Source organism: Dromiciops gliroides, chromosome 2, assembly GCF_019393635.1.
Source record: "Dromiciops gliroides isolate mDroGli1 chromosome 2, mDroGli1.pri, whole genome shotgun sequence".
Classification (NCBI taxonomy): Eukaryota; Metazoa; Chordata; class Mammalia; order Microbiotheria; family Microbiotheriidae; genus Dromiciops; species Dromiciops gliroides.
The window spans coordinates 450,730,209-450,757,408 of record NC_057862.1 but is presented as its reverse complement, the minus strand read 5'-3'; the positions used below and the strand labels follow the sequence as shown (position 1 = coordinate 450,757,408).

General features: G+C 40.2%; 1 protein-coding gene across 1 annotated transcript in view; it reads right to left on the bottom strand.

Annotated features, from left to right (window-relative positions):
* The window catches only part of BMP7 (bone morphogenetic protein 7), a 97,708-nt gene extending 71,913 nt beyond the window's left edge, over nucleotides 1–25,795 (bottom strand). The window contains exon 1 of the mRNA XM_043986009.1: nucleotides 25,044–25,795. Coding sequence (XP_043841944.1) covers nucleotides 25,044–25,464 — 421 coding nt within the window. The 5' untranslated portion in view covers nucleotides 25,465–25,795. The remainder of the gene's footprint in view (nucleotides 1–25,043) is intronic.
* Between the last annotated feature and the right edge of the window lie 1,405 nt (nucleotides 25,796–27,200).

Here is a 27,200-nt window from a genome sequence, read left to right as displayed (position 1 = left end):
TAAAAACAGCAACAAAGACTTGCTCTGTGATACCTCACAACCTAAACTGCTAGTGTTCCCTAATAGTGATACACAGATCTATTCCTTCAGAGCTTCAGAAAATCAAGTAAAATGCTGAGTAATGCTGGATATAGGACATGGAAGGGGTGGTAGGGAAGTTTAAATATTCTGGTGGAGAATGATTGGGACGTGGAGTTAGGAGCCATGGACACTAGTCTCAACTCTGCTAAGAACTACCCTATAGTTAAGTCTATAGCCTTAGACAAGTCACTTAACCCCTTTGTGGCTCAGCTTCATCCTCTATAAAACTAGAATACCAAGTAATTAATATGCATTAATTAAGCACCTGCTATATGGCAGACCCTTCGAAGTATAAAGGATTTTTTAAATTGGTTTTTCAGTCATGTCTGACTCTTTGTGACCCCATTTAGGGTTTTCTTGGCAGAGATACTAGAGTGCTTTGCCATTTCCTTCTCCAGCACATTTTACAGATGAGGAAATTGAGGCAAACAGGGTTAAGTGAGTTGCCCAGGGTCACCCAGCTAGTAAGTGTCTGAGGTCAGATTTGAACTCAGGAAGATGAATCTTCCTGACTGCAGGCCTGGCACTCAAGGAGCTTAGGTTCTTTAGGAATAACTACTGCTATTGACCATATCTACTTCACAAAGTTGTGGGAAGGCTTCAAATGAAATGATGTATGTAAAGTTCTTTATAAACTTATCATGAAACAAAAAACACACACTACTCTTATTATAAGCCAGAGTTGGTGCCAGGCACTGTCTGTGCTGTATAGTTCAGCCTTATTTCAGTTAAGAAATCTTGCCTGAGTTCCTGGAGAACCCATGTTGTGGGGGTTTCAGAGGATGAACAAATTACTCTCCTTCTCTCACAGTCATCATCATCATCATAGCTAGCATTTATATAGCACTTTAAGGTGTGTGAGATGCTTTGCAAATAGTACCTCATTTAATCCTCACAACTACTCTGGGAGATCTGTGTGATTAATTATCTCCATTTTACAAATAAGGAAACTGAGGCAAAGGTTAAATGACTTGCCCAAGGTCACACAGCTAGTTAGTATCTGAGGCAGGATTTTAACTCAGCTCTTCATGACTCCAGGTCCAGAGCTCTCTTCACTGTGACACCTAACGGCTTCTCTTTCTCACAGATTTCAGATCACAGCTCTTATGAGAGGGGCACACCATCCAAAGGCTTTTGCAAGCCCTAACAGATTGGGAGACCCTGGAAAACTTGACTCATCCCAGAAACTTCTTCTAACTTTTCTTCTTATCCTCACACTTGGGTGAAGGTGAATCTGCAGTATACTAGCAAGGGAACAGTGTTCCATGGAGTGGGACAAATTGGGGTCCGGTTCTGGTCTGTCTGAAGAACTAAGGCCCAAGAACTTGGGCCACTGCAAGGGGAGATTCAAAATCATTTACCAAATCGGCCAGGGAGGACTGAATTCTAGAGTGGCACAGCTGGCTTAAGGCATTTTAGAAGTAAATGAGAATTTATAATCCTTCCTGAGGTCTGGATTCCATCAGCCTAAACTCATTAGGCAGGAGGGTACAGGTGCAGTTAAATAAAGGATTGTTCTGCTTTTCCTTAATGCCACAGATTTGCATCTCTCATTCAAAATAAAAGTCTTTTAAAAGCATATGCGGACATTGTTCATCTATTGGCAGCACTTAAAACGGGAGAGATCACTTGATAGAATCTCTAAATGCTTTGTTTCTCTAAATGGAATGTGCACACATTTGCACTAATGTGGAATAGACACTTCAGGGGTAAGTTTGGCTGAAACACTATCTTTGTTGTGAAGTCTTGAGTTCGTTCTGTTTTCAAATTTTTCCAAACTATGAGGTATCATAATTATCCTAACTTAGATTTCTTCTTTTGTATTTTGTTGTTGTTGTTGTTGAGGAAATCTCGGTTAAAAAAAAAACAATTTATAAATTTATAAGCCATAAAGTGGATTTTTAAAAATCAGTGCCTGAGAAAATCAGTTCTGAGAAACAAGCTAAGTTTCTAAAAGCTTCTCAATGTTGTTAAAAATAAGGTAATTCGGCATCGATCCTACTGAGTTGGTTACTTATTTCAAATCTCCATCTATTAGATGAGGGTTATAAGTCATTATTACTAGGATTGTTAGAACGAAATCATGTCTATGATACATGTCATGGGTGCACTGAACACGGCTATTTTGTTAAAGAAAAATGTTAGCACAAGAAGGGCGCCTGTTGAATTGAATGTAATAGTAAATTAATTTTAATTGGACAAGTCATTTAACTTATATAAAATAACACCCTGTCTAATTATCATAACAAATAACCCTTTCAATTTACACAGGAAAGTCCACCATTGATTATTCTAGCAAATCTTTACCAAATACCTACTATGTACAATATTATCCTAGGCACTTGAAGTTACTTCTGTTTGTAGGGGAAGAGGTAAGTTCATAGAAGATGAATCTCTAATTCATAAATCAGAAAACTGGACTTAATAATACCAGTTCTTACTGGTTTATTAGTCACAAAACCCTAATTTTAGCATATTAAAAGACCCAGGCTTAGAATTTTTACTCACCAAACTCCAAGGAGAAACAGGATGATCACTTATTGGAGATTGGGGGGGGGGGGGAATTATATTTTCTACTGAGCTATGACCTGGGCTAACTGACCTCTGAGGACCCTCTCACTTCTGGGAGTTTAATTGCTTAAGGCAGTAGTGTCAAACAAATAGAAATAGATCCCAGTGAGTCACATATCAACATATAATAGGGCTTCTTAAACTTTTTCCACTCACAACCTCTTTTCACCCCAATTTTTTAATACCACCCCAGGGTATATAAGTATATAAAATAGATAGATAGATAATAGATAGATAACCTTTTACTGTTGCCAATTTTTTTTGTGATTTCCACATTGCTACATGACCCCATGTGGGGTTACAACCCACAGTTTAAGAAGCTTTGAATTAGAACACCACAAATAAACCTTATCTATGTTTTACTGTATTTTTATTTCTTTTGTTAAATATTCCACAACTACATTCCAATCTTCAGTCCATACTGGGAGTACTGCTGAAAGTATGACACTTCTGGCTTAAGGTATTTAATGCTGTGTCAAGTCTAGAAGCATTTATTAAGCACCTACTAGGTGGCAGGTACTGTGCCTAGCACTGCTGATAACAAAAAAAAAAATGGCAAAAGACATTTGCATTCAAGGAGCTCACAAACTAATGGTGGACACAATGTGAAAACAGCTTTGTACCAACAAGATACAGACAGGAAAAACAGAAAGGAAACAATCCCTTCCCTCAGTCAAGATATTGTGAATTTACTAAGCCTCTTTTCTCACCAAAAAACAATAAATTAAATTTTTTTTTACCAATATAATGACCAGTTTTTTTAAATAACCCTGTATTATATTAGGAATTGATAAGCTAACAAATGAGGGACTACTCATCGCCTTGCCTGGGAGGACAGGGTGAAACTAGAAAAGGAGAGCAGGTTTCCTGCTTCATGCAAAGGAAGCAACTGAGGATCCTTAGCCAAGGACTTAGATTTAAGTTCCAGCCCTGATATTTCACAAACAGGAACCTCAGTTTTCTCGTTTGTAAAATAAGAGAGTTGACTCAATGACTAAATGAACTAAGATTCCTTCTCCCTCTAAATCTCTGAGCCAATGACATTTAAACAATGACACTCAATTTTTTTCCAATTGGTAACACCTTATCTATTTGCTTTCAATAAATCAACCATCCAGTCTTTAAATGTTGTATGCCAAATGTTCAAGGTTAGGGTGAGTTAAAATTAATTTTTTGAGAACATTTCAACCACACTCCCTCCCGATTTTTCATAAATGGGTATATCAGTAAACAAGCATTTTTCAGGAACCTAACATGTCAGGTACTATGCTTGGTATTGGAAATGCAGAGATAAAAAATGAAATTATTGCAGGTCTCAAGGAACTTACATTCTAGGTGGTGCAATGGTTAGAGTATTGGACTTGGAGTTTGAATCCAGGCTCAGACAATCCTGCTACATACATTTGTTAGTTATTGTTAGTTTTTTATTGTCCTAGGATATTGCCTGGGCAGCTAGGTGGCACAGTGGATAAAGTTCTGGGTCTGGAGTCAGACAGACTCATCTTCCTAAATTCAAATCTGGCCTCAGATATTTCCTATAACTGTGTGACCCTGGACAGGTCACTTAACAGGTCAGTTGCCTCAGTTTCCTCATCTGTCAAATAATCTGGAGAAGGAAATGGCCAACTATTATAGTGTCTTTGCCAAGAAAACCCCAAATGGGGTCATGAAGAGTCAGACCCGACTGAACAACAAAGGATATTGCCCTCCCCCCACCCCAGAAAAAAAAAGGATTTGGAATCAGTTTATCAGCATCAGCCCTACTTTAAAGAAAGGTTTTGGAAAGGTGTTACAAGGCCTTAAATGTCCCAAATCTCTCCCAGTCAGTCCAGCTCTAATTGCACTGAAATTTTCACAATTAATAGCAATTCTTGGGATAATATTCTTGGGAAGGGTGTTGTGAATATCAATTCATTATAACAACTCATTATTATATTATCCAAAATCAGAGTCTGATGAGGCAAAATTGGAGTGGGGATTTGGGTTTTTGGGGAGGTGGGATAAGGGGGATGGCATGAATATAAAGGTCAGGAAAGAATACCAGAAGTCTGAAACAGGAAGCTGAGGAGACATATTAGAAGACCCTAATTAGTCAGGAGGTCCAAACACCAAAGCTGAAGTAATGAATCCCAAGACAAACTTACCTTAGGTCACAACTTTATCACAGATGAGATGAATTATGTATTATTATTATTATTATTATTTGAGTTTCCCCATGTTGTAACAGATGCTTACATAACACCTTTAGTCTCAAAAATTCCATAAGAAAAGACCAAGAGTGAAGGGGTCACTCTCCCCATTCTACATGCTAGCATCCTCTTGATAGCGAGTTGTTGGGACAAATCCAATCCAGTGTCCATAACCTCCACCTGGCCCTGATGATCAGCTCTCAAAAGGTCATTTAGGGAGACCTGTCCGTGCCTCAACCCAGTTGTTGAGCAATGACTCAGGGAAGCATTTAGTGGGGAATAGAAATGAGGGGAGCTCCCAACGGGTGCTAAAAAGGAGAAAAAAAAACCTTGTGTATTGAGGGGAGCAACTAGGTGGTGCAGTGGATAAAGTACCAGCCCTGGATTCAGGAGGACCTGAGTTCAAATTCGGCCTCTGACACTTAACACTTACTAGCTGTGTGACCCTGGGCAAGTCACTTAACCCCCATTGCCCTACCAAAAACAAACAAACTTGTGTAGTGAGAAGAGTGATGAACTTGGAGTCAGATGACCTGAGTCCCACCCAATTCTTCTAACTACTAGGTGTGTGATTCCCCTACCTTCAAGGACTTTGCTCTCTTAGCTATAGAATGAGGGGACAGGACTGTTCTGTGAAAGAACAGAGTCATATAACAATCTGTGCTCATGAACATGATAGCAAAGCAGATAGTGGCTGTTCTTTCTACAAACTGCCCTCAGGTTACATGTTTTGTGATTTTTCTCCCTTAAAGGTTACCCTTGATGATCCTCTTAACCTAATTTCATGAGGAGATGAATGTTGGAAAAGAGGGCCCACCCAGTGTGATTTGCCCAGGGCCCTGCACTTCCTAGAGATATCCCTGAGCACAGTGACTGGAAACCAGATGTTTCATCCAGAGCTGATTAAGCACCAAAGAGTAATTTTGGTGGCCTAAGGAAGGGAACCCATGGCTAGCTCATCTTTAGGGTAAGCCCCCATCAGTGCCCAGACCTGAAAGTTTCATAATTCTCTTTCATCCAGATATTCTCAGTTTCAATAGTCTTCGCCTAAAATGTGAAAAGTCATAGAATCATCCATTTAGAACTGGAAGAGACTTCAGAGGTCTTATAGTCCACAAACCACTCATTTTATAGATAAAGAAATTGAGGCCTACGGAAATTAAATGATTTCTTATTCAAGGTCAAACTGATTATAATCATCAGAGGTGATATTTGACCCCAAGTCTTCTTACAAGATATTGCAAGCTCTTCCCTATGTACCACTCTGGTTTTTTGGGAGAATATTAGGAAAGAAGGGGGGCAATGTATGTATGTATATATGTATGCATGTATATCTATTATACAGAGAAGTTAAAAATACTATACAGATACTATATAAAGAAGTTGAAGACATAAGCCCTGCCTTCCTGGATCTCCCATTATTGTTGGATAGAGAAGGCAATAGAAAAATATACCCATCTACCCACACACATACAGGGCACCTAGGTGGCACAATGGCTAAAGAGCCAAACCTGGAATCAGAAAGACTCAACTTCCTGAGTTCAAATATGGCCTCAGACATTTACTAGCTGTTTGACCCTGGGCAAGTCACTTAACCCTGTTTGCCTCAATTTCCTCACCTGTAAAGAAAGAAATGGCAAACCACTCCAGTCTCTTTGCCAAGAAAACACTAAATGGGGTTACGAAAAGTTGAAAATGACTGAATAACAACAACAACACACATATATGTGAAAAGTTGAAGGCTTTTCCTTCATAGATCACCCTATTTTTCTACTGTATTCTTTCTCCACGATACTGGGAGATCCATTAAGGCAGAGATTGTCTTTAACTTCTCTGTATAGTATCCCTCACAGACTACTACAGTGGATACACAACTGTTTATAGAATCACAATCATCTAGTCCAACCCATGCCTGAAAAAAAGAATTACCAATACAAAATACCTAATAATTGATCCTCCAGCTTCTACTTGAAGACTTCCAGTGATGACATACCTACTACATCTTGAGGCAGCCAACTCAATTTTTGTATCACTCTAATTGTTAGGAGTTTTCCCTGACATCAAGCCTTTTGTTCCTGGTTAGAACCAATGCTATTCTTGATTTGAAGCTTCACTCTCATCCAGTATATTAGCCATTCATCCAAGCTTTACATCATCTACAAATTTGATAAACATTCCATTTATATATTTTTCCAAGCTATTGGTAAAAATATTAAACGGTAGAGTCAGTCAGTCAATGAATGTGTGTCTACAATGTGCCAGATACTGTGCTAAGCACTGGGAATAGAAAAGAGGCAAAAGAGGGAATACCAAAAGAAGCAAATGACAATACTTGCTCTCACGGAGTTTACAGTAACAGGCCCTGGAATTCTTCTTCAAAGCTGACACCAAACCAAGAGAAGCAGCTAGATGTGAATAGAGTACAGGACTTAAGAGTCAGGAAGTCCTGAGTTTAAATGCTGCCTTGGATTTTACTAAACTCTTTGACCCTGTGCAAATCACTTAACCTCTCTCAGGCTCAATTTCTTCATTTGTAAAATGGGGATAATAATAGCACCTATGGAAAGAAGTTTCTAAGCCTTAAAGAACCATAAAAATGCTAGCCATGATGGTGATGATGAACAAGAACAAGAAGAAAATGATGATAAAGAAGCAGGAGAAGCCATGGTAGCAATTTGTGATCATTACTTGTTGTTTGTCCAGGAACGATGACATCATGTCTTGACTCCAGTCTGAATTGCATCTAAGTGAGACAGAGTTGCACAAAGTTGTCTACCTTACTCCCTCTTCCAGAGTCCTTGAAGTCCAGTGGCAAGACAACATTTGTTGAATGGAGCTGATTTTCTAAGAATGATAATTTTTAAACTAGCCATCTGGGCTTCAAATCACATCATATCATATCTAAATAAAACATAGCAATATATGTTTTAAAAATTCTTTTCATGAGTAGAACTGATCATCATGTTATGCTCAAAGACCACTGGTATTTCCCTATTGCCTTCCAAGTTCAAACTCCTTTGCATGGCATTCAAGGCTCCCTACTACCCAAGCCACCTTACCTTTCATTTCTTTCTTATTGTTTCCCTTTCTACCACAATGTTCCAACCACCAAAATCAACCTTTCCTTTGTGTCTTTATTCAAGCTGTATCCCCTAGACACTGAAAGACTTTCCTCTCCCTCTTCAATTCTTTCCCATGTTTTAAAACCCAGCTCCAATGCCACTCCTTTGATGAAGCCTTCCCAGTTCCCTCCTTGGTAACAATGTTCTCATTTTGGACCTCTAGTAACACTTTGTTTTATATTTTTTGTAAGGTACCTCAGGCTGGGAACTTCTCTGTAACTTATCAAGCAACAAATCTGATTAACTCCCCACTATGAGTCAGGCACTGTGCTAGGCTCTGGGAATACAAAGACAAAAATGAATTACTCTGGGGCAGCTAGATGGCACAGTGGATAGAGCACCGGCCCTGGAGTCAGGAGTACCTGAGTTCAAATCCGGCCTCAGACACTTAACACTTACTAGCTGTGTGACCCTAGGCAAGTCACTTAACCCCAATTGCCTCACTAAAAAAAAAAAGAAAGAATTACTCTAATGTCAAGGAAATGTTTATTCTATTGGGGAAGAGTTGTCTAAGAAACTGAGAGGTTAAGTGATTTGTCTATGGTCACAGAAGTAGTATGTGTCAGGGACACATACTTAGGTCTTCTGGCCACTTCTAACCATCACATAATATTGAGTCTTATAGGGGGCAGCTAGATGGTGCAGTGGATAGAGCACCGGCCCTGGATTCAGGAGGACCTAAGTTCAAATCCGGCCTCAGATACTTGACACCTACTAGTTGTGTGACCCTGGGCGAGTCACTTAACCCCAATTGCCTCACCAAAAAACAAAAACAACAAAAACAACAAAAATATTGAGTCTTATAGTAAGATGTACTTCTCACTACAACCCCCACCCAGACTCTAATCTTCCACAGTGCAGCAACCATTGTCTTATCTAATTTTTTTTCTCTTCCAGCACCTAAAATAATTCTTTGCACACAGTAGTTACTTAACAAATGTTGTTGATATACTGAATGAGTGAATGTTCTCTTTTCAGAACTTTTCTTTATTTTTTCAATTAATAAGTATTTTTTCTCTCCTTTGCACCTTCCCCCTCTCCATTGGAAAAAAAATTAAACCCTCATAATAAATAATCATAATTTTAAGCAAAATGAATTCCCACATTGGCCATATCTACAAATGCATATCTCATTCAACATCAACATCTCAAGCCCATCACCTACCTATCAGGAAGTGGGTAGCAAGCTTCATTATCAATACTGTTTGGTTATTGTTCAGAATCACTGATCACAAGTTTTTAAATATTTCAACATTATTTATCATTATCATGTTGTTATTGCATTGTTTTCCTGGTTTTATTCACTTCACATTATATCAGTTCATACTAGTCTTCCCAAATTTCTCTGAAACCATGTTTCATCATTCTGCATGGTATTCTATGCAGTCATTCTGATAGTAAGTGGCTACCATTTAGCTGATAGGTACCTCTTTAACTTCCAGTTCTTTGACACTAAAACTACTATAAATACTTTTTGTACATATACATCCTTTTCCTCTTTCTTTGATCTCTTTCAGGTTTAGGCACAATAGTATCACTGAGTCAAAGGTTATATATAGGTTACTATCTTCTGGGGCATAGTTCTAAATAGTTTTCCAGAATAGCTGAACCAATTCACAACTCCATTAATAGTGTATTAATTACTGTGCTTGTTTTCCCACAGCCCCTTCAACATTTGTTTATTGATTAGTAAATTTCTTTACTGATTAGTAAATTTTCTTGTTCATTCACACAGATTTGGTCAAAGACTATACCTATGGACAAGAGAAGAAATTCCTCTTTGGTAAATCCCTAAAAAATACACTGAAATCAAATTACTTTTACATAACTCTTAATTGGGTGGTTTTTTGTTTTTTGTTTGTTTTGTGGGGCAATGAGAGTTAAGTGACTTGCCAAGGGTCACACAGCTCTAATAAGTGTCAAGTGTCCAAGGCTGGATTTGAATTCAGGTCCTCCTGAATCCAGGGCTGGTGCTTTATCCACTGCACCACCTTGCTGCCCCCTTAATATAGTTTTACTTATAATCTATATACAAAATAATTTAGGGAAAGGACTCACAAAATTCAGCCAAAGCTGATTATCATTCCAGCTAACTATCAACATGTTTATGCCCCCCCCCATTAAAAAAAAATCTTGCATGTGTAGACACAACCTCATTTAAGCTGCCTTACATTCCTTAGGCTAAAACAGAGAAAAGACAGTTTTTAATCGTAAGAGCCAACTTTCTAGTAGAACAAGATCTAGAAGAGTGAACCTAGTTTGCCTTGTGTCTAACTTTCAACACAAGTAATCTTTCATTTTTACCTTGGGTAATCACATTAAAGAAAGCTATTTCAAGATACAAATACATTTGGAGGCAGCATGGTGGGATGCAAAGAATAGTCATCTTAGTGTCAGAAGATCTGTGTTCAATTCCCAGCTCTGATAGGATGGAATTTAGACACACTATTTCTGAGATATGTTGCCTTACCTCTTTGAGCCTCAGTTTCCTTGTCTATAAAATAGGGACAATATCTGTACCACATTACCTTTCAGGGTAGTTGTGAACAAAGTACTTGAATATGCATTATTATTCAGTACTAGGATTCAATAAATACTTATATATACCTATGCCTTCAATAAATATGATTCAATATTATGATATTATGGTTCATATTATATATTATGATTCAATAGATACTTATAAATACTTATGACCTATACCTTGGGAGTTATAGAATACTTCCCATTTTGTTTTCCTGATAAAGCCTTAAAAAGTGAGCATCTAAGGATGGGAACTCTAGTGGCTAAAACAAGAGACTGGGCTTCTGAGTCTTTTAGTGGGCCCCATAAGGAAGATAATGGTGATGATAACTGGCATTTATTTATATAGGGCTTTAATGCTTGCAAAACAGTTTATATATTTGTTTTTCAAAACAACCCTGTGTTATAGCAGCTCTCTTTGGGGTGGCAAGGAATTGGAAATTGAAGGGATGCCCATCAATTGGGGAATGGCTGAACAAGTTGTGGTATATGAATGGAATGGAATACTATTGGGGTGTAAGAAATGATGAGTAGGTGAATTTCAGAAAAACTTGGAAAGACTTACAGGAACTGATGCTGAGTGAAGTGCGTAGAATCAGGAGAACATTGTGCACAGTAACAGCAACATTGTGCAATGATCAACTATAATAGACTTAACTCTTATCAGCAATACAATGGTCCAAGACAATTCTAAAGACTCATGATAGAAAATGCTCTCCACATCCAGAGAAAGTACTATGGAGTCTGCATGCAGATCGAAGCATACTATTTTCATTTTATTTGTTATTCTTTTGGTTTTTTTTTTCTTTCTTGTGGTTTTTCCCTTTTGTTCTAATTCTTTCATAACATGACTAATATAATATGGAAATATGTTTAACATGATTATATATATATATATATATATATATATATATATCCTATATCAGATTGCTTACTATCTTGGGGAGAGGAGAGAGAGAAAAATTTGGAACCCCAAATCTTACAACAATGAATGCTGAAAACTATCTTTACATATAATTATTAAAAATATTATTAAGAAAAAAGAAAAAAAAAACCTGTTAAGAAAGTGCTATTATTCTATCCATTTTACAGGTGAGGCAGAGAGGTTAAATGACTTGTCCAAGGTGGCACAGTGGATAGAGCACCGGCCCTGGAGTCAGGAGTACCTGAGTTCAAATCCGGCCTCAGACACTTAACACTTACTAGCTGTGTGACCCTGGGCAAGTCACTTAACCTCAATTGCCTCACTTAAAAAAATTCATTTAAAAAAAAAATGACTTGTCCAGAGTCACATAGGAAGTATCTGAGGCAAGATTTGAACTCAGATCTTCCTGACTCCAACTACAGTACTCTACCCACTGCATCAGCCACCTGGATAATTTTTTGGTTTTGGTTTGTTGTTTTTTTTTTTTTGGTTGGGCAATGAGGGTTAAGTGACTTGCCCAAGGTTACACAGCTAATAAGTGTTAAGTCTGAGGTTGGATTTGAACTCAGGTCCTCCTGATGCCAGGGTTGGTGCTCTATCCACTGCACCACCTAACTACCCCTAGATAATTTACTGTTGTCGTTCAGTCTTGCAACTCTTCATGAACTCATTTGGGATTTTCTTGACAAAGAGACTGAAGTGGTTTGCCATTTCCTTTTCCAGTTCATTTTAAAGATGAGAAAAACTAGGCAAACAGGGTTAAGTGACTTGTCCAGGGTCGCAAAACTAGTAAGTATCTCAGGCCACATTTGAACTTAGATCTTCCTGACCTCAGACCCAGCTTTCTATCCACTGCACTGATTTGGGCATGGAAAGGACCTCAAGAGAATCCTGTAGTATAATACTCTCATTTTACAGTTAAGGAAACTAATGACCAGAAAAGGTAAGTGGTTTGTCCAAAATTGCACTGTACTTAAGAAAATCAGGTTTTGAATGGAGGCTTCTGACTCCAAATCCACAAATACAAGCCAGTAACTACTTGTTCCAGTTGTCTCAGCCCAAAACACCAATACTTTACTTCAATATTAACCATGCAAATACTTCAGCCAGGAATGCTGTTTTTGCCCACAAACGTTTCAAGGACTGAAAAATTGTCATCATTTCCATGAAACAAAACATTTGTTCTGGTGCAGCTAGGTCAACCCAAGGAAGTTTGGCACAAATGGACTCGTCATAACCCCCTGCAAACTTTCTTACTGGGCCAGGAAGTCTGGAGGCACTTCAGAGATTTCCTGGTGGAAAAGTTAACAAAACCAGTGGGGCAGATAGGCTGGCCTTAGAGTTGACAAAAATGTTTGCTTGGCAAAAACTTACAAGCATTGCCTATAACCCTATTTAAATAATTGGGGGGGGGGGTGGAGGCATTGGGGTTTTCTATTTTGTTTTGTTTTGTTAAGATATGTGTGTTCCTGTTCCATTTTGCTTGCCAAGGAAGAGGCCAATGACTCAGCCTGGTCCTGACTATCTTAGAATTGAACAATCCCTTTCTACACCTGGAGAAATTCAGAACTTCCTTCTCTCTCCAACAGAGGAAGCTGCTACACTAGGTAACCCCTGGCACTCTTCCATACCAAGATATTTGCAGAGGTCAGTTAGGAGAAACAAAGGTTGTATGATCATCCAGAGAAGAGAAAATACCAGAAATAATAGCATCTGTCTATAAAATGAGGAAGACATCTTCCTGAGTTCAAATATGGCCTCTGACATTTACTAGCTGGGTGACCCTGGGCAAGTCACTTAATTCTACTTGCCTCAGTTTTCTTATCTGTAAAATGTGCTGGAGAAGGAAATAATAAACTACTCCAGTATCTTTACCAAGAAAACCCCAAATTACACCACAAAGAGTCAGACATGACTAAAAGACTGAACAACAACATATATTTAGAGATGAAAAGGATCTTGGAGGTCATCTAACCTAACACTTTGATTTTGCAAATTAGGAAACTGAGTTTCAGAAAGTTCAAGTGAATAACCCAAGGTCACACGGATAATAAGTGGCAAACTCTGATTTGAACCAAGGTCTTCTGGGTCCAGACCCAGTAATTTTTCCACTGTACAGTGCTACCTCATCTTCAGGTGAAAACCCTGTAAAAACAATTTTGGCTAAGTACAGAGATTGTGATGTGCTAACAGGTTTGCCATCAAGGCAGAATCATATTTATTCCTGTCTCCATTTCTTAGTCACCAAAAAGTCTTAGTCCCAAGCAGTACTAAGTTCCCAAGAGAGGGCTCACGTTTTGATTACAATCTGTGTTCTCTTCAAGCGGAAAATAAAGCAGAGACCATCAGCCTTGAAATGCCATTTTTTCCACTGCTTCCATGTGAAAGGGGAGTGGGGGAAGGAGAGAGAGGGGAGGGAGTGTGTGGTTCATATTAAAGCCTTCACCTCAATTTTCCAGGGTCCCATTTGAGAAACAACCCAGCACCCAATTGGGAGGAATTTCCAAGACACAAAACAGCCAGAGCCACAGTAAGAAAACAGAGATGATTTTTGGTTCTTCTCCCCTTCAATTTATTAAGTGGATATAAGGCAATTAAGAGCCCAGTGGTAAAGTAGTTAAAATGCAAGTAGGTGCCTTTATTGTTTCCTCCAAAAGGAAACAGTCAACCAGCAACCTATATCAATAAACATTTATTACTCAATGTAGATTATGAGACCCACAGCCATTTAAAAGTCTTTTTCTCAATGAATGTTCAATTTCAAGTCAAAAAAAAAGGAATTTTGTGGGAAGGAGTGGGGAACAGAGTGACTTCATAAGTTTCAAGCAAAAAAATAAAAATAAAGGTTAAAAAATCCTTACTGACTTCCTAAAGGTGTAGTTATCATTGAATAGTGTTGGTACATACTATTTCTTATCTCTCTTTTAGAATAAGCTCTGTGCAGGATGCCTTATCTAAACTTGTAACTTATCCGAGACTGAATTCAATGCTTTGCACACAGCAGTTGCTTAATAAATGGACTTTCCCTAATCTTCCAGCAATAAAAGTAGCACTTTAAGGTTTTTTGTTTTGTTTTGTTTTTTGTGTTGTGGTTTTTTTTTTTTTTTTGCGGGGGAATGGGGGTTAAGTGACTTGCCCAGGGTCACACAGCTAGTAAGTGTCAAGTGTCTGAGGCTGGATTTGAACTCAGGTACTCCAGAATCCAGGGCCATTGCTTTATCCACTGCACCACCTAGCTGCCCCCAACTTTAAGGTTTACAAAGCATTATCTTCATATGACACTACCTACCTTGTGTATATAATTCTCATTTTACAGATAAGGAAGATGAGGTTCATTGAGAACTTCAGCTTGAGAGGGCATCTTCATGGGCAGTTAGCTAGTAAGTGTCCCAAGCCAGAATTTGATCCTGATCTCTTGACTTCAAATACAGTATTTTAAACTTCTACTAAATATATTTTCTTTCCTTTCAAACTGTAGCTGCTGTCATTTAATTATCTCCAAATTCTTGATTTGGCAAAATTTCTGTTTAATGGGAAGAAAAAGCTACCTCTAATCCTACTAGAAAATGAGGGTCTTTCATTCTTTCCATGTTTATTTCTTGGACCCAGTGGCCACCTTAACTACCAAGATAAATCTGGGATAGGGGTTGTGGAGGAGTGCTATAGCTTTCAAATCATTTCAATATTTGCTCAGTCTAACTAATACATCGTTTTTAAGGGGCTAGAATGAACTATTAGCATGTTTGGCTCTTTAAATCCCAATGCTAGTAACTTTGAGGTTTCTAGAATAAAAGACCTTACACAAACCACTATTTCTCTCCCTTCTTCCACCTATATGACTATGGGCAAGTCTCCTGACCTCTAAGACCTCAGTTTCTTGATTTTTAGAGTAGGAATATTAATACCAATAGCAACTACCTCATGGTATAGTTATGAGACTTAAATGAGATAGTGTATGAAAAATGTGTTGTTAATCTTAAAGCATAATATAAAAGTTAGTAATTATTTTTTAAAATCATTTTCACAGGTTGTTTTATTAGAGCATCTCTTTCAATCTCTTTAAATGAGTATATCACTCTGGGAAGAAGTCTGCTCAAATAATCTCCTAGTATCTTCTCACTGACCTTGAGCTTGATGAACTGGACACAAATTAAGGTGGAAGGATCTGAAAATCATAAGAGGACAAAATGGGGAGATTGTGGGGGGGATAATACAGAAATAAGAGACTTATTGTACAACTACACATTAGCTCAGTTGATTAGCAAATGAGGACCAAGGTCATGGTTCAATCCCTACAGGAATTGGACACAATATTATCAGATCAAGTAATAAAAATCTATAATTTTTAAATTACTAACAAAGCAGCAAATTAGAAAGTAAGCCTTGATCTATCCACCGGCTAGAATGCCCCCTAATACCGGCAACCTTCTTCCAAATATGTGCCCTCTGTCAGAAAGGGCACTGACTGAGAAACTGCAGATGGACTGATACAAATCCATGCCTACTACCAGCAAAACCCAAAGCTCATGTTCAATTGATACTAAGTTAATAATATCTCCTATGTGATGGGGGAATGTCGATCTCCAGAAAGGAAGAAAAGACAACCTGGCAAATGCTCAAGTGTATCATGAACTCAAAAAAAAAATCAGGAAACAGTTTACATAGTCTAAAACTTCTGATGCCAAAAGTACCTGAGAGGGATGAAATGTGCTAGATACTATGTATCTGGCAGAAGAAACAACTGAACTCCAAAAACTTCAGTCGGTACAAACAACACAAAATCTGAAAGGGTCACCTAAGGTCCTATTAGAAAAGTGTGGGTCTTTTCATTCATTCTGGACAGTTACCTCTCAAAACCAAGGTCAATGCTAACCATGTCTCTGTTTCTTTCACTGAGTACAAAGTAAAACTGAAGGAATGCTACTACTTTTTAAAATATCAAAAGTGGATGAGCACTTTAATTGGTGAAATGGGTTTCTGCTTACCCAAAGGGGGGAATAGCCTAAATAAAGACCTATGAAGTCATACAAATCAGAATGGAAGCGAGTAAATTTTGCTTGTGAAACCTTCTGCTGTAGCATTCCCCTTACAAAAACGACCCATGTTTTCCTGAACCAAGAAGATCCTATAGTGCCTGTATGCCGGGTTCCCAAATGTCTGTAATGTAATTCATTCACATGGACCAACAAGGCTTTATTCCTTCCCACCCCCATAGCCCATAAGTCAAGTATCTACAAGTCAAGTATAAAATGCCCCAACTGAAATAAAAGACCTTTGTCTCCTCAGCACAGAGTATAATGATGCAAGGCCTTTGCCTCTCTAAATCTGAGAATTGCCAATGCTAAGTCCTACCTTACAAGATTCTGAAATCCTTTTATCAAGCATGACTGACTTTAAAGTACCATCAAAATCTAAATCAAATTGTGAAAATGAGAATACGGTTGGCCCTAGGTTCTGGAAACAGTGAAAGTTCTCATTCCCAGCCAAATTTAATTAAACCAGACAACAACAAGGTTCTAACTTGAAAGCCACTCCAGGAAGATAAAGATGTTAAAGACTACCACGTGAGCCCAGAGATGGATGGAAACTTAATACTCAGTGGGTTGAATTTTTCAAAACAGTTTAGGAATAGCTGAAGGTAATTTATGGAAGACTTGAGTGACGAAGCACATGATTTGAAGTGCCTTTCCTTAGCTAGGCGCTTTTTACCTTCTTTCTCTGCTCTCAGAAGACTTCTAAATTCAGTGAACCAAAACAACACTTTGTTTGTTGTTACAGCATCACACCGGTACAGAGGGTAGATCCCACACCTGTTGCAATAAAGTGGGAAAGTTGGGAGAGGCAAACTAGAAACATTCATTAACAGAACTTCAGTTGAAGTGGGACAATTTGTACTTTGATTGTCTTCCAGAAAGGAAAACTTCTCTCCCCACCCCTCCCACTTCCCCCCAGGATCAAATTAAAATATAATAAGACTGACTTCTTTTAAAAGGTCAGGATGACAATATATCTCGGACAGGGTACTTCATTCACTTCACACCAGATACCCTTCGGGCATTAGTTTAGCTCTCAATAACAAACAAAGACCTAACTTGACTTATCAAAGTATAGTCAGATCAAGTAATAAAAAAAACAAACCTGTAACTTTGAATTATCAACCAGGCAGAAAATGAGAAAAAACTACGACTCTCAAATAACACTCAAGAAACTATTGCAACACATCATCATGAGAAGAAGAATATAGAGGCTGTAAAGCACATCTAAGATGGTCAAGGAAATTCACTGATAAAAATCATAGGAGTAACAATGGGCAAATAAACAAAACAACAAATAATTTGTAACTGTCTAGTGTTTCTTCCAGGTTTACAAAGCACTCTCTTCATCAGCCACCCCCAGGACATAGGCCATTGCAAAGTTACTATGATTCAAATAAGAAACTGAGGCCCTGGGGCAGCTAGGTGGTGCAGTGGAAGAGCACTGGCCCTGGAGTGAGGACCTGAGGTCAAATCCATCTCAGACACTTGACCCCTTACTAGCTGTGTGACCCTGGGCAAGTCCCTTAACCCCAACTGCCTCACCAAAAAAAAGAAAGAAGAAACTGAGGCCATGAGAAGTAAAGTGATTGGCCCATGATGATACCAGCTATTACGGATCTTGAAACCTAGGTCCTCCAGAATGAGAACGCCAAGTTCCTTCCACTCTCCTACTCCACAACCAAGGAGCAGCACCAGTAACATCCCTCTTCCACACAGCGCATTAGGTACAAAAGGTCATGAGAAGTCCAGGGACATTCCTAAGCATCATTGAACACTGGGAGCTGTGCACTGTAACAGCCATTTATATAAAACTGTGGTTGGCAGCCCTCACTCTTCCACGGGAACAAATTAACATTGGCATTCCAAACACAGGAAAGTAAGGAAATTGGAAACACAGTTTATATTAGGCCCGCTCTTTGAAATACTGTACCATGCTACCGATGTCAATTAATGAAAGCCGAATTTTTCTGAGAGGGTCTGGTTTGGAAACACATTAACACACGTTAAACATGTTTGCACAGGAACCAGATTAATAAGCATCTTGGTTCCAAAACAATAAAGCAATTACACTAAACTTGTACTCTCCGAGTGCCATTAATTCAATCCACTCACTCTGGATCAGGGAAGGCTTTCCGCTGCATTCAACATGTAGCTTGACACAAATGCTGAAAGAACAGAACTCTACCATGCTAGTCTGAATTTTACATAAGTATGTGTCAAACTTCATGTACTTGGAATATTCCTCAAAATAATAAACACTCCTATTTTTCTTTCTATCTGGAGAAAGGGGAACCCAATGTTTATTTGCATTGCTAGTCCACTTTTGATGCTGGCAAATTTTTCATCAGTGTAGGTTAACGATACCAAATATCTGTTTTGTATTAAGAAATATCAAGTCACATTTTTGTCAAATATTATTTGTCAAATACTATTTGCTCCAGGAACCAGAATTCGACTGCAGCTGAACACCATCGATTCAACTGCTAATAATCAACAGTCAGTATGGTGATGGCAGTGGTTTTGCATTGGGGGATCATTTGCAGCAAAAAGCAACCTCTTCCTCTAAACAGTCTCAAGATTAGCAAAGAAAACTATTTGAAGCCTAGTAATAAAATACTGGGCCCTTGATTTACTCAGCGCAAGGATCCCGTCTACTGTGGAGCTGAAACCCATGTTCCAACTCAAAACAGCTGCACACTAATTTATTGGTGGATTTTTAAAGAAATGATTTTTTAAATGAAAGGCAGAATGATGAATTGTGAACCTCAATTAATATTTTGATACTGGATCAGTGCACAGAGGTTAAGGGTCGCTCTACCATTCCTAAAATAGGCGATTTGACCTGTGAAGATAGCACAGCCTCAGGAATCCAACACACCTTTCTCTGGGTACTAGGCATCTTCTAATAGTCTTTTTAGATTGCCATCATTAATATATGTCCTTTCACTGTGCCTTTGCTCAAATGACTTCACTGTGTCAACTCAGCATTGCTCTGGTATTTATCATGTTAGAGCAATTTGGATGTGTAAAGCTAAATGTGTTATCATTTTCACCGCAAATTAACAGTTTCTATGTAAATATTGGCATTTCCTCACTCACTGGGAGAAGAGGAAGGCATAATGGTACTAACAACATATTTGATTTAAACTAATTAAAAACAGAGGGTCTTGCAATTTAATATATTGATTTTTACCAGTGGACTTAAATCTTTTATAATAAGTGTACACAGCTGCACCACTCACCCACCACCACTTTTAAGCCTAATCCCTGCATTCCTTCTGACAATAACATGACAGGATCCACGCATCCCTGTGTCAGCCTTAACCCCAGTGACACTGCCAAAATGTATAAGGTAAAACACAGCAGTGTCCTGCAAAAAGGAGCCTGTCAACAGTCTGACTAGGCCTTACTAGTTATCTTTAAGAAATTAATGAGTCCAGCTTCTCACAGTACGGCTCCCTCTTTCATGGGAGAGAATCACCCTAGCTGACTGTCCAGCCTGGCTGAGACAAGAAAGGTCCAAGACACACATCATGCAGCGGACCAAATGTAGCCTAAGAGAATGATATTCACACTAAGCAGTAATCAACTAAGATGGTGGTTTCCCCCAGAATTCAATCCTCACTTGTCTCTCTGGCAATTTAGTTTCTTGGCTATGTGATCGTTTCCTCTCAGACAGGAGAAATTCTGATAGAGCTATAAATTGTATGTAAATATTATATGACTACATTTATCAAGATGAATTTGGATGGTCTATGTGCAAAGAATACACTTCATCTTTAAAAAAACCCGAAACTTTGTCTTTCTTCATATCTTTTTGACTTCTTGTTTGCATTTGTTTTTGTTTTTCCTATCTCTTTTTTACTGAAAAAAAAATCTGACCATCGGGCCTAAAGTATGGACTGAATCATGGGATTCTAAACTGGCACGAGGGCCAAGATTTAATCAGCTTAGTTTCAAGTGGGAAGTACAGGAAGATCAAATAAGTTCAAATCCAGGTCAAATATTCTCCAAAAAAAAAAATCTTTGATTTAAGAAGAGGAAAATGAGGTTTAAAAGAAGTGATTATGAAAGGGTTACTAAAAACACAGCTGTATGTGCACTCTTATATCTAAGGCTCTCCACAGAAAAAACTGTGTGACATCTATATTAACCTTTGGCTACACACCAATGAAGGCCTGTAGTGTGCTGGAATGCAAGAGCAGCCCCTTCCAAATTTTAACACAAGCCAGGTTACAGCTGCAGATGCCTGTAGCCCATGCTCACTTTATAAAGTATTCCCTGAAGGAAATTTTTAAACTGTTACAGAATCTTTTTCTAATACCCTACAGTGGTAGGGCCTGTTATTAAAGGGCAAAAGGATAGTTCCTTATGCCAAACACTTGTCAACAAAAGGATAGCCAGATGGTATAAAATAAAATAATAATAATAATTTAAAAAACTTAGAGGCTCTCAGGTTTCTTGATTATATTAGCAAAAGCCACTCTTATGCGTAGATTCCAAGGAGGACTAATTTCAACTTTCTCCTTTCAACTTCAAAGATGAAACTATTTACTTCCTTTATAACCTGCACCCGGGATATAAACACTAAACGCACATCCTGACGCTGGGGTTCTTCAGAAGAATTATGAAGTGGCCTGACTTTCCATATGAGAGCGGGATGGATTTCCAATTGATTCAGTAAGAAACCATGCATTGCCCTGGGACTGTTTCTAGTGAGTAGCCTGTTTTGAATTCCAAAATTAATCTACACAGAGAAGTCGGGGGCTTGTTAATCAAACCAGTTTACAAATCTTGCTATTGAACTCAAATATCCAGGCCCATTAAAATCTGAACGTGAATTAACTGTCTTACATTACATTCTGCTTTATTGTAGAGGCTGCTCTTAGTTGGAAAGCTACTTCTGAAACCTTTATTCCCATCACTTCTGGCTTTCTGGTAATTTTGCCCTCAATCTATTATATTCCATATCTGTCCCTCTCATGTACACAAGCTCTTAATTCCAAGAGCAGCAATTTATAGAAAAGGGTTATGATATCACTAGTACGCAGAGAGGACATCAATGCACTCAGTGGTTCCCCACCCCTCCCACTACAGAGAAATGGGCATTTTCTTTAGACTTAAGATATTCACATCTTTTTCTGGTTCTGAGAAGAAACAAACTTACCTTTGAAATAGTCATTTGTGGGAATTGTCCCTCTTAGCAAACTGGGATAAGGTTTAATACAGACTACACCTAACCTTTCATTCATCTTTAAAAAAAAAAAAACAACAAACTCCACCCCCACAATATCTCTTCTAATTTGCCCTTGAAGTACCAGAAAACTACACACATTGGAGCCAGGAGTGTTTGAATGTGTATTCTAGCTGGTAGCTGGTCTAATTCATTAGGACGTCCACAAACAAGTCAGTCTTTGTCCTTTAAAGATGAAAGCAGCATGAGTATAACGGGTTGAAAGGTGTGCACACAGTGATGAGGAAAGCACTGGGATCTGTGTCCTTTTTAAGCTTGTCCCGGCATGCACCCATGACAAGGGAACAAAACAGCACAGATAAACCTCTCAAAAGTGCTTGTTAGCAATCATTCCACCTGTCCATAAAGCCGAGTGGAGCTGGCCTGCCCAGTAACTAATGACTGACCACGCTGACAGTAATTCAATATAATGGAGCCTTCTCCACGGAGGACACTTTCATGCTTTCAGAGCTGACTACAAAGCCAGTCAGGGTTGAACAAATGTCTCCTTATGGACCAAGTCAGGATTTTAATATAGAGCTTCGACTTCCCTACTTACTTGGCGCACTCTTTGAAGAGACTTCCACACTGTACTCCTTTCTCACTCCCCCTCCCCACCCCCACTCCCAAAGGCACTAGTTAATACAGCGATTATACAAGAAGATGAAGAGGAATAGCCAGACATTCATATTCCCAAAGAAGTTTAGAGGAAAAAAACGTATTCTGGTAGTCTAAACTTAAAGAAGTTCAATGATTATGGTGGGGCGGGGTGTGAGATTGAGATGAATTTTTAAAGACAAATTATTTCCTGGGCACTAAACTTTAACAAAAGCTCCACCATATAAAGTCCATTCAGCCTACAAATTTTTTTTCTCACCAACACCTGACGTTAAGTATTACTTTCCCAATTTACAAATGAATAAACTGAGACTGAGAGAGGTTAAAAACTAGCCAAGGGTAGACCCAGTTAGTAAGTGTCAGAACTGGGGATGTGACAAATCACATGCTCTTTCCATTAAACCTGGCTGCCTCCCTAAAACCTAAGAACTTATCTGGAGTAGGAAATAACATTTGCCCTCCCTCCAATTTTGGTTTAGTAAGGTTTGTATTGATTTAGTATTATTATTATTTCGATGTTTGAACATACACACACATCTGTTAGCTTAAGTGCCTTTTTCCAGTTTTCTCTGTGCTATGGTAGTAGCTTACACATGTAAAATGAAAGTCACAGAAAACAGAAACTCTGATAATAATGTTATCTCAGAAGCCAAATATTTGAACACCAGCTCTACACTTTGCATCTTAAATGTCTGGTTTGAGAGAACAGTCTGGCTGAATATGATGAAATGGGAGGAGGAGGGGAGAGAGAAAGAGCCACAGGTGGAGGAGTAAGAGGAGGAAAAAAAGAAGAACCCAGTGGGAAAGTACAAAGTTGAGAGCCCTGAACTTGGGCATCAGGAGACTCTGGATTCACATATTGACTCTGACCCTTAGTGACTGTGTGACCCTGGACAAGTAACTTTGTGTCTCTTCACAGGATTCTGTAAATTGTGTGAGGAAGTGAGGGGAGCACTTTTGTAAACCTTAAACTCAACTTCAATATTTCAAGTGTTACATTCACTTGAACTATAAATATTATCATTTCTGCCAAAGATGAGAAGCTCAGAGATGGAAGTTTTGAGAGAGAGAGAGAGAGAGAGAGAGAGAGAGAGAGAGAGAGAGAGAGAGAGAGAGAGAGAGAGGTTTTAAAAGTAGAGGGAAGATACCACCTTTCCAAGATCCTCCCAGCAGGTGGCCTCCACCTCTGAGGCCAGAGGAAGAGGCTGGACAGCCATCTGCTCTCTCTCTCTATATATACACACACACACACACACACACACACACACACACACACACACACACACACACACACACACACACCATGGCATCTCTCCAAGCCCCCAAACCCTCCTGCCATTGTGGATGCCTGGTGGAGTCTTAACGTGGGGCCCATTCCCTAAACTACCCTCCAGATTCAGTTCCGAGATTTGGAGACACCCAATCTCTATGTTTGGTGGTTTGTGAGCCACACGTGATAAATGCTTAAAATGGATTCAGTAAGCCAGGGACCTATCATTATATATTTTAAATAGAATGCTTGCAAGGGCAATGTTTTCACTCAAACTTGGCTGACTCAAGAAGGGGCATTGCTGTCAGAAAGCAAACAAAATCCATCTGTCCTAGGGAGCCCAGTTAAAGGGGTTCAAGGAAGCCAAAGGAAAACGCAGGTACAACTTTATAAAGTAGTAGAAGGAACTTCCCCCATAGAAGCCTGGCCAGAAAGGTATGTTAAATGGCCACAATTGGATCTCGGAGGAGATTGGGGGGCGGGGGGGGGGGGGGGAGAAGGGTGAGAGAGAGGGAGAAAGGTAGGGAGAGAATAAGGAGGGAGAGAGAGAGAGAGAGAGGGAGGGAGGGAGGGAGGGGGAGAGAGAGAGAGAGAGAGAGAGAGAGAGAGAGAGAGAGAGAGAGAGAGAGGAGAGAGAGAGAGAGAGAGAGAGAGAGAGAGAGAGAGAGAGAGAGAGAGAAAGGAGCCATTAGGAAAGCAGGTTAACAGAAGCTTGGCCCTTTAAATCTGGCTAAGGCAGCTTCCCCCAATCCACTGGGATCTGTCCATTTGCAGTTGCCTTAGCTGGGAGCATTCACATGACTCAAAGCCTGATGCTTTGAACTGTGCCGAATCTCACTTGCTCTTTGCCTCTTCCCCAAGAGGTGCAGAAAGACTTCAGAAGACCTTTCCTGTATACACACACACACACACACACACACACACGCACGCACGCACGCACGCACACACACACACACACACACACACACACACACACACGCACGCACACACACACATACACACTGGGTTTCCCTACCTGGGAACGTTCCCAGTCCACGTTCGCCTTAGACCCGGCAAAGAAAAACATCCGCTTTCTGTTTTGGGAAGGAGGAGGAATTCAGGTGGGAAGAAAGGTGTCTGGTGAGCGGGTGTGGGGAAGAAGGGGAACTCAAGACAGTTCAAGGGGTATGAGTTCTCATTACAGCAAAGAGAGAAATTGAGCCGCTTCAAAATGATCTCAGAAAGAAAGTCAGCTTTTCTCGGATCTGATAGAATAAAATGATGAGACCTTAATATTGCCAATCCTTGCTATTTCTATCCAATACCCAAATCCCCTTTCCTGTTCACCCTCTTGACCCCCCCAAAAGGAGATGGGGATCTCCTTTACCCAGTAAACAGCCTCTTCCCCATCATTTCCCCAAAGGGGCACCTTGGAGCACCCATACCCTCGGGTCCCCACCTTGTGGGAATAAGTAAATTCCATTGAGCACCATCACCCAGATGACGAAGCTCATGACCATATTCGGCATCAGTTAGAAAGTTACTGTCCTGCAGACTGGCCAGAGGAGGCCCCTGGGTGCTGAAGATGGGCTTGTAAGGGTACGAGAAGCCCTGGCCCTCCTCCCCGCCGACCTCCTCTTCCACTGACATGGCATTGTAGAGATCCAGCATGAACATGGGGGCTGAGTTCTGTTTGCCATGGAGGTGGGGCCTGGGCCGGTGGGGCAAACCCAGGATGGAGAGGATTTCTCGTTGCATCTCCCGGCGCTCTTGGCTGCGGAGCCTCCTGTGGATGAAGCTGGAGTGCACCTCATTATCCAGGGTGAAGTCCGCCAGGATGGAGCGCAGCAGTAGGAAGAGTGGAGTCCAAAGGACCAGGAAGCTGGGGGGTCCCGGCTTGAGCCACACTATATGCATCTCTCCTGCTTCACAGGGCTCCCCAGGCAGGGGAGAAAAAGAGCAACTGGGCTAGCCTGGGGATCCAAATAAATACTTGACCATTAAATACAGCTAAAGTTTGGAAGGAAGAGGGAAAGAAGGCTGCCTCAGAGCCTTGGTCACTTGCTACACAACTTCCCCAGATAGCCACTGCAAGGCATTTCTCATGGCTCACTTTTTCAATATTGCTTTTGTTCCTCCTTAGATTGTAAAATCCACATACAGACGACAGAGATGAATCTTCCCAGCGGACTGGTTTCTGCTCTCAACTCTTGGGGGGGGGGGATGTCCTCAGCTCTGCTCTGCTCTCTTCACTTCTCACACACACCAAGTCTCAAAGTGGTGTTTGAATGTTGCTTTGCAGACAGAGGCAGCGGGAGGTTGTATCTAGTGGGAGGAGCAGCCAGTAAAACTCAGAGCTCTCTCTCTCTCTCTCTCTCTCTCTCTCTCTCTCTCTCTCTCTCTCTCTCTCTCACACACACACACACACACACACACACACACACACACACACACACACACAGACTCTAAACTGCTTAGAGAAGAAAACCATGTTATGACCCAGAGCTCACCGGGTTTCTTTTCAAGATGTTTGGAGGCTTCAGGCTCAGAACAGGGTGGGCTCTTCACAAGCAGTTAAATTAACCTAAGTGGTTTAGAAGCTGGTTTCAGACTGTGCCTGGAGCCTTTCAGAACTCAGTCACAATAGTTGTAAAGAAAGGCAAGGGGGCAGAAATACAACTGTGCCCCCACCACCCTCCCACCTGAACCTACTATCTTCTTTTTACCACCCTCCCCCCTCCAACTACCGTCCATAGAAAGAGCTCACAGCCACCTCCCACCAGCACCAGCACCAGCACCAGCACCAGCACCAGCACCAGCACCACTACCAGCACCAGCACCAGCACCAGCACACACACTTTCCACTCCCGCCCAAGGGAAGAAACATTCTGGGCCGGAAAGCTGCCAACAACGACACCCTTCTGCCCCACCCACCCACCAGCTGCTGCCATCAGTGCCAGGGGAGGATCCCAGGGAAGCACTTCAAGAAGGGTAGCTGCCGTGTGTGTGTGTGTGTGTGTGTGTGTGTGTGTTTTCCTGTGAGCATGTGCGCGTCTGTGTCTGTGTGTGGTGGTTTTTTGCTTATAGTCTGCCCTGACCTACATAGAGAGTTAGCCCAAGGTGAGGAGAGCTGGAGGATAGAGGACCAATCAATTACTATCTCTCTTCTCTGCAAGGAACTGGAGCTTCAAGGTTCAGCAGGTGAGCTGGAAGTTGAGGTGGTTTCCCTTTAGGGTTCTTCTCAGTCCCCCCACTTCAGAGGTAGTGAGATCCCAGATGGGACCCTTCCTTCTAGTTTCTAGCCATAGACTGTTCTCCCAAATGGGGAGATGCACACATGAATAGCAGAGGAGCAGGTTGAAGCTGACATTTCTCTGGTCTTTCCTCTCCTGGATAGGTCAGCTCCACCCTGTAGGCCTCTCATTAGGAAGGCCAAATATGACCAATAGGATCTCTAGCTGAAGCAGGGGCCTGGACAACATGAATAAAATAATACAGGATTTACTGAATACCTACTAACTGTACACTAGCCAATGGTAGCGTTACACAAGTTGAGAGAATATAGGGTCCCAGCAAAAGGAGATTAACTGGGGGCGGGCGGGAAGGAAGGATAAAACACCAACAGAGATAGCTAAATATACAATATTACTCAA